Source organism: Amblyraja radiata, chromosome 38, assembly GCF_010909765.2.
Source record: "Amblyraja radiata isolate CabotCenter1 chromosome 38, sAmbRad1.1.pri, whole genome shotgun sequence".
NCBI lineage: Eukaryota > Metazoa > Chordata > Chondrichthyes > Rajiformes > Rajidae > Amblyraja > Amblyraja radiata.
The window spans coordinates 5,619,324-5,627,597 of record NC_045993.1 but is presented as its reverse complement, the minus strand read 5'-3'; the positions used below and the strand labels follow the sequence as shown (position 1 = coordinate 5,627,597).

The window sequence follows — 8,274 nt, the reverse complement described above, 5'->3', positions numbered from 1 at the left end:
TGGGGGATGATCAGCCATGATCACATTGAATGGCGGTTCTGGCTCGAAGGGCCAAATGGCCTACTCCTGCACCTATTGTCTATTGTCTAGAACATCACGACACGCAGAGAGATGGCAGAGCTAAACGGAACCAATTAGTCTGAAAAATGCGGAGGTCAAACAGCGGTCTGTGTGAGGTGTGTACCAAACAAGGATGGGGCGTCCGACGTCCTAGGTTATGCCCATAACACCAAATATGAGAAAAGGCAAACAAACAACAGCAGAATGTAACAAAATATAACAGACAGATCTTTCTCCCAGGGTGGAAATATCCAACATTCAGGAGGACAATAGACAATAGGTGCAGGAGTAGGCCATTCGGTCCCTTCGAGCCAGCACCGTCATTCAATGTGATCATGGCTGATCATCCCATATCAGTATCCCGTTCCTGCCTTATCCCCATATCCCTGACTCCGATATCTTTCAGAGACAATCTAGCTCTCTTTTAAAGCATCCAGAGAAACCCGCCTCCACCGCCCTCGGAGGCAGAGAATTCCACAGACTCACAACTTTCTATGAGAAAACAGATGTTTCCTCATCTCTGTTCAAATGGCTTACCCATTATTCTTACAACTGTGGCCCCTGGTTCTGGACTCCCCCCAACATCGGGAACATGTTTCCTGTCCTCCAATATGTCCAAACCCTTAATAATCTTATATGTTTCAATAAGATGCCCTCTCATCCTCTAAACTCCAGAGTATACAAGCCCAGGCCGCTCCATTCTCTCAGCATATGACAGTCCCGCCATCCCGGGAATTAACCTGGTGAACCTACGCTGCACTCCCTCAATAGCAAGAATGTCCTTCCTCAAATTAGGGGACAAAAACTGCACACAATACTCCAGGTGTGGGCTCACTAGGGCTCTGTACAACTGTAGAATGACCTCTTTGCTCCTATACTCAACTCTTCTTGTTATAAAGGCCAACATGCCATTCGCTTTCTTCACTGCCTGCTGTACCTGCATGCTTACTTTCATGGATATAGCGAAAAGGTGAGAGGGGGAAGGTTTAATGGGGAAGTCTTTATTTTCCACACACAGAGGATGTTGGGACACGGAACGCATTGCCGGGGTTGGAGATGGAGGTAGATTGGAGAGCGGCATTTAAGAGACTTTTAGATAGGCACATAGAAGTGCAGTCACAGAGAAAACATGCAAACTCTGCACGGACAACACCCGAGAACAGGATCTAAGCCGGGTCACTGATGCTGTGAGTCAGCAGCACTACCAGCTGTATCATTCTTATCAAGGTTTGTTTAGTTTTGAAATACAGCGCGGAAACAGGCCCTTCGACCCACCGAGTCTGCACCGACCAGCGATCCCCGTACACTAACGCTATCCTGCACACACTAGGGATGATTTACACATATACCAAGCCAATGAACCTACATCTTTGTGGAGTGTGGCAGGAAACCGAAGATCTCGGAGAAAACCCACGGGGTCATTGGGAGAACGTACAGACTCCGTAGAGACAGCACCCGTAGTCAGGATCGAACCTGGGTCTCCGGCGCTGTGAGGCAGCAACTCTACCGCTGCACCACCGTGCCGCCCTTTAGTACAACATCCTAGCGTTTGCGTTTTCTGCCATTACTTGCAAAGTTTTTACACAATATTAATTTTCAGAACTGTTGTGTGCTGGAAGCACTGCAGTTACACTGCAGACACAATGCCACGGCTGCAACCCTCGACAATGATGTCTTGTGAAGGCCATCTTCTCCGGTTATGCGCTCGAGCACGTATCACGACATTCCTTCATCGCCACAGAAACACAGACACAGACTGTCAGACAGCAAACACCTGAAGGACATGAAACCCACCATCGACTCATGCAGCTAGGCCGACAAATGCCAGCGCGCCAGTGTCAGCCGCGAGCCAGCGACAGATACAAGTGCGGCCTTACCTTGTTGGGCTTGTCGGGTGTCGGTGAATAGAGTTCCTTGTTCGGAGAGTTTAAAGTGGGTCTGTTCGAGAATCCTCTGTCAGTCTGTCAAGGAAATGAGGAAAGACTGAAAAGACTAGGCTTGTATTCACTGGAGTTTAGAAGGATGAGGGGATATCTTATAGGAACATATAAAATTATAAAAGGACTGGACAAGCTAGATGCAGGAAAAATGTTCCCAATGTTGGGCGAGTCCAGAACCAGGGGCCACACAGTCTTAGAATAAAGGGGAGGCCATTTAAGACTGAGGCGAGAAAAAACGTTTTCACCCAGAGAGTTGTGAATTTGTGGAATTCCCTGCCACAGAGGGCAGTGGAGGCCAAGTCACTGGATGGATTTAAGAGAGAGTTATGATAGAGCTCTAGGGGCTAGTGGAGTCAAGGGATATGGGGAGAAGGCAGGCACGGGTTATTGATAGGGGACGATCAGCCATGATCACAATGAATGGCGGTGCTGGCTCGAAGGGCCTCCTCCTGCACCTATTTTCTATGTTTCTATGAAATGGAACCCAACACGTGTGTTCAGGGTTTGAAGAAATAAATGCCCGTTTATGTTTCAGCTTCTGTTGACGCCTAATTGTGCTTGTGTTTGGAGATAAACGTCACCTATTAATTCATCAGGGCGCCCGGTCCCCGGTTACATGATTTCAATAGTTGCAGCAGGTCGCAAAGCCCTGAGACACTGAGCCATCTGGTGGATTAGTGCGGGTGTCAAGGATTGCGAGGGGAAGGCAGGAGAATGGGGTTGAGAGGGAAAGATAGGTCAGCCCTGATTGAATGGGCCAGGAGTAGACTTGATGGGCCAAATGGCCTAATTCTGCTCCTAGAGCTTATAAAATTATGATAGGCATTGGGGGGGGGGGGGGGGTGAAAGATCATCCATGGAAAGTGGAATTGAGGTCAGCACTAATCCTACGGAATGGTGGGGCAGAGAGGCCGACCTCTGCTCCTAGTTCATACACTGGCACATATGTACTCACATTATAACCCTTCACCTCGATAAGATAGGGTGCAAGCCTGATCTTCCAACCCACCTCATTTGCGGACATTGAACTTTTTCCTCTGGAACCTTAATGCCACAATGCTGCAATATATATTCTGAACTCTTTATTCTCCACCAATATTCAATGATGGGACGAGGCAGGAGAATGGGGTTTTGAGAGGGGGAAAATAGAGTAGCCATTATCGAAATGTGGAGCAGAACTGGATGGGCTAAATGGCTTAATCTTTGCTCCTGCATTGCCACAGCAGATCCATCGTCCCTGTGGCTATCAAACTGTACAACCCCTTCCCCTTCTGTCGTGGGGTAGACCGAGACTGACTCTCCCTCCATAATCTTTGCACATCCCCTCTCCTGGACTTTCCACTAGTCACTTTAATTCCATGTTACATGTATCTTGTTGTGTGTTTATGACAGTTGCCAAACCAATTCCCCTCCTGGGATGAATAAAGTTCTAAGGTAGACAAAAGTGCTGGAGAAACTCAGCGGGTGCAGCAGCATCTATGGAGTGAAGGAAATAGGCAACGTTTCGGGAAACCCTTCTTCAGACTGGAATAAAGTTCTACTGTATCGTATGTCTTATGATCAGAGGGGAGCTCAGAAGAGGGAACCCAAGCAGTCTTGCAGTTCCCCCATATCTCAAGGACAGCTACATTCGGTACCTTCTCAAGCCTGGTGGTGGTCTGTGGGTAGACATCTTTGCCGGGCGAGTCCACGTTGCTCCTCAGCGAGACTCCTCTGTCAGTCTGCGGGGGGAGGGGGGGGATGGAAAATAAAACTGAAACTCTTGCAAAAGATCAAGAGCCAAAAAGCTGCTTTCACCTCGTTGCTTCTTGCAGCTCACATGAAGAGCGTTCCGAGGAGCACCAACACCCCCTGCCTTCTCCAGAGAGGCTCGAGGCAATGGCACAGCTGCAGCAGCAGCAGGCAGGCAGAGAGGGGGCAAAACGGTGTTTGGGGAACTGCGCCCTTATGCCGGGACGAGCAGTAGAAGGAATCCTCTGATCAGGAGGTAGGGGATAAGACAGGCGGGAGGAGAGAGGGTGGGAGGACTGGGATGTGGGAGTGGGGAGCATCAGGGAAGAGGGGGGGGATGGATGAGAGGGAAGGTTGGGGAGGTGAGAGGGATGGGGGGGGGGGGAGGAGAGAAAGGAGATGGTGCGGGAGAACAGGGGGAGGAGGGTGGGGGAAAGAGTCTGGAAGAAGAGTGGGGGGGATGTCCAGGAGGGGAGGGAGATGAGGGGAGGAGGATGAGAGGGGAGGATGGCGTGAGGAGGGGATGAGAGGGGGAGGGATGAAGGGGGAGGGCGGTGAGGGGGGAGGATGAGCGAGTGAGGATGAGTGGGGGGGGAGGATGATGGGGGGAGAATGATGGGGGGGAGAATGATGGGGGAGGATGCAAGAGGGGGAGGATTGAGAGGGGGAGCGGATAGAGAGGGGGAGGAAGGAGAGGAGGGAGGGAGGATGAGGGGGGGGGAGGAGGGGGAGAGGAGGAGGGGGGAGGGATGAGGGGGGGAGGATGAGGGAGGGGAGGATGAGGGGGGCGAGGCAGTGGAGGGGGGAGGGAGAGATGAGGGCGGGAGAGAGAACGTACGGGGGGAGGAGGGAGGGGGGGGAGGAGAGGGGGGGGGGCAGAGAAAAGGAGGGGGGGAGGATGAGGGGGTGAGGAGGAGGGGGAGAGGATGAGGGGGGGAGGATGAGGGGGGGGAGGATGAGGGGGGTGAGGATGGGGGGGGAGGGAAAGGAGGGGGGAGGGAGATGGTGGGGGAGGGGCACTAGGAGGGGGGGGAGGGAGGAGGGGGGGAGGGATGAGGGGAGGGACGGCGGGTAGGATGAGGAGGGGGAGGATGAGGGGGGGAGGATGAGCGGGGGGAGGATGAGGGGGGGGACGGGGCAATGAGGGGGGGGGAGGACCAAGGGATGAGGGGGGGGGAGGGTATGAGGGGGGGAGGGAGGAGGGGGGGGAGGGATGAGCGGGGTGGAGGAGGATGAGGGGGGAGGATGACGGGGGGGAGGATGAGGGGGGGGAGGATGAGGGGGGGACGGATGAGGGGGGGAGGATGAGGGGGGTGAGGGATGAGGGGGGGGGAGGGATGAGGGGGGGGAGGAGAGGGGGGGAGGGATGAGGGGGGGGGAGGGATGAGGGGGGAGGATGAGGGTGGGGAGGGATGAGGGGGGCGAGTATGAGGGGGGGAGGATGAGGGGGGGGAGGGATGAGGGGGGAAGGATGAGGGGGGGGAGGATGAGGGGGGGAGGATGAGGGGGGGAGGATGAGGGGGGGAGGATGAGGGGGGGAGGATGAGGGGGGAGGATGAGGGGGGGAGGATGAGGGGGTGAGGATGAGGGGGGAGGATGAGGGGGGGAGGATGAGGGGGGGGGCGGATGAGGGTGAAGAGGTGTGAACGTTTGCATCAACGTTCCCTCAGCACCCGTGGTGTGAGAGACCTGGGATTTTCCCACTCCCCCCTCCCCCCCCGCAGATTCCGATCCACCACCACCACAGGACCGGCCCTCGCACTAGAGCCATCGTCAGGATCACCTCACGGCCCAGAGGCAAGGACAAAACTACCTCACCTTACTGTCCTTGTTGGCCGCCTGTTGCCGGAGATCTTTGTGCAGCGAGTTGGAAGTGGGCCGATTCGGGAATCCTCTCTCGGTCTGTCACGGGGCACAAGGGTCCGAATTGACTGAAGATTATTGACTTAACCTTCTCCATCCATCCCCTCCAGGCTCGGCACCCTCTCATCCCCCACGGAACAGGGTGGAAGCACAAGTAGAAAGGGTGGTGAAGAAGGGGTACAATATGTTTTCCTTCATTGCCAGGGTCATTGAGTATAAGAGTGAAGGGCCTGTCCCACTTGGCAATTTATTCGGCGACTGTCGGCATCATTGACTGACGTATCAGGTCACCGAATAAGTCGTGGCGTGACATTCCATGGTGTTTCCTCAAGTGCCGCCACATTTTTTTTGTCACCGCTGGATTTTGAAATGTTCAAAATCTTTTGGCGCCCCCGATACGTCAGTCAATGACGCCGACATTCGCCCAAAACAAATCGCCAAGTGGGACAGCCCTTCAGGAAGTCATGATGCACTTTGCAAGACGTTGGTTGGGTCGCATTTGCAGTATCGCATGTGGTTCTGGTCGCCCGATTACAGAAAGGATGCTGAGGCTTTGGAGAGGGTGCAGAGCAGAATGCTGCCCAGATTAGAGGGTTTCAGCTACAGGGAGAGGTTGGGTGGATTCATCAGCCTTCACCCACTGCCCAAGGTCACCCACTTACCTTCTCGTGCTTGTCAGCTGTCTGGGGGTAGACATCCTTGTTTGGCGTGGCGGAGTTGCCCCTGGTTGAGAATCCTCTCTCAGCCTGTGCGGGAAATTGAAACAAAGTCACCTCACAACCCGAGGTCGGGCCCATCGGTCACAACCTACATCCTCCACTTTTCGAGACGCAGCCCACCGGGTCCACGCCAACCGACGATCGCCCGCACACTAGAATCTCTCCTACACGCTCGCGACAATTTACAGAAGCCAATTAGCCGACAAACCTGCACGTCTTTGGAATGTGGGAGGAAATGGGAGCACCCGGAGAAAACCCACGTGGTCACAGGGAGAACGTGCAAACTCCTATTGGCATCGTTTTTGGCACAGACATTGTGGGCCAAAGGGATTGTCCTGTCCTGCACCGCTCTATGGTCTACGTTCTAAACCACAGGTTCTTTGCTCGGTGTGCTGAAAGCTGGAACTCCTGATCTTTTTGCCTACCAGGGAAGTCTTGTGATATCCGACGCAAGAGCTTGATTCTTCTATTGAGTTGAGCTTGAGAGGCACCTAGATGAGAGACAACATTGGGTCTGAGTTAATGTCTGGCTTCGTACAAGCTTCGGAGTTGCAGAAGAAGCAATCCCTTCAGAGGGAAGACCAGCGACTGCAACGGGTCCGCACCACCCATCTCCACAGTAGGGAAATCTAGATCCTAGTGTTGTGGTTCAATGTTCTTAAACAGACAAAAACGCAAATGAAATCAGTGATCAAGCAGTACAATCTTTATTTCGTCAGGCGGGTGTGGTAGGACTCTTACAGTATACAGTTCTCATCCTCAGACAAAGGGGCAGTGATTTAAGTACATATATATACTCCAATAATCAACGATTCAGCAATACCTTATCTACAGAGCCTCTTGCTTCTTAAGATTGACAGATCCTTAAGATTGACAGCTTCATAAGATTGACAGGTTCTTCTGACAGAGGAAGGTTTAGCCATAAATAGTTATATGAGAAGGATGTTTTTCTGCAGAACAAGCATTTTGTTTTTTTCTACTTATGACGCATATTATAATCTTATGGAGCAAGGGTTAGTGCCAAGAGTCTGAACCTCCTCTAAATGTTTATATTATAGAGGAGACATTCATGAAGCTGTACTTGTTATCTCGCTTGTTATTGGAAAAAGGTACATCAACATCTTTGTTAGCCTTGTAAGAGCTTCCTGCTGGCTTTGCAATTAACTAAGAGAAAAGTTTTAGCCTGTCTTTAATTTCAGCTGAATCCATTTTTAAATATTTTAACTTCCACGCTAGCCTTGGTCCAGATGATCGCATTTGTTTCATGCAGTCTCCCCGATGGTCCTGCTCCCCCCCCTCCCCCCCATAGCAACTTATATAATAATCATACAATTTATTGTCATTGTAAATACATACAATGAAATTCCAAGCGCACTGCCCGAGCAGAGCTCCAACATGACAGATAAATAATGACGACAATGGAAGGAACAAAAACGGCAAGAAAAAGGTCAAGTCAGAATGTGCAATATTTCACAGTGTAGTGTTGTGGTAGTACAAAATATTGGCTATGGGGCTGTGTGTTCAGTGCAGAGTTCAGAGTGTTGATGGCCTTGGGGTAGAAACTGTTTGTTAATCTTGTGGCGTGTGAGTTGATGGACCTGAGGGCAGAAGGGCAAACAAGTGATGTGCGGAATGAGATGAGCATCTGTCTTGTATTTAAAGACAGAGAAACAAGGGCCTGCAGACGCCGGTTTACAAAGGAAGACACAAAGTGCTGGAGTAACCCAGTGGGTCAGGCAGCGTCTCTGGAGAACAAGGATAGGTGACCTTCCAGCGTGCCAGAGAAAACAATCCAAGTCTGTCCAAACTCTCCCTGTCGCTACTACCGCCTAATCCACAAGGGCCCCGTCACCTATCCATGTTCTCCAGGGATGCTGCCTGACAAGTTGAGATACTCCAGCACTTGAGTTTGAATTTTAATTGGATTTATTGTCACATGTACGAGGTACAGTGAAAAGCTT

General features: G+C 51.9%; 1 protein-coding gene across 1 annotated transcript in view; it reads right to left on the bottom strand.

Annotated features, from left to right (window-relative positions):
- Nucleotides 1–8,274, bottom strand: part of LOC116966787 — a 51,222-nt gene that overhangs the window by 1,612 nt on the left and 41,336 nt on the right. The window contains exons 14-18 of the mRNA XM_033013126.1: nucleotides 6,739–6,804; nucleotides 6,257–6,340; nucleotides 5,550–5,633; nucleotides 3,638–3,721; nucleotides 1,938–2,021 (exon numbers count right to left, since the gene is read on the bottom strand). Coding sequence (XP_032869017.1) covers nucleotides 1,938–2,021; nucleotides 3,638–3,721; nucleotides 5,550–5,633; nucleotides 6,257–6,340; nucleotides 6,739–6,804 — 402 coding nt within the window. The remainder of the gene's footprint in view (nucleotides 1–1,937; nucleotides 2,022–3,637; nucleotides 3,722–5,549; nucleotides 5,634–6,256; nucleotides 6,341–6,738; nucleotides 6,805–8,274) is intronic.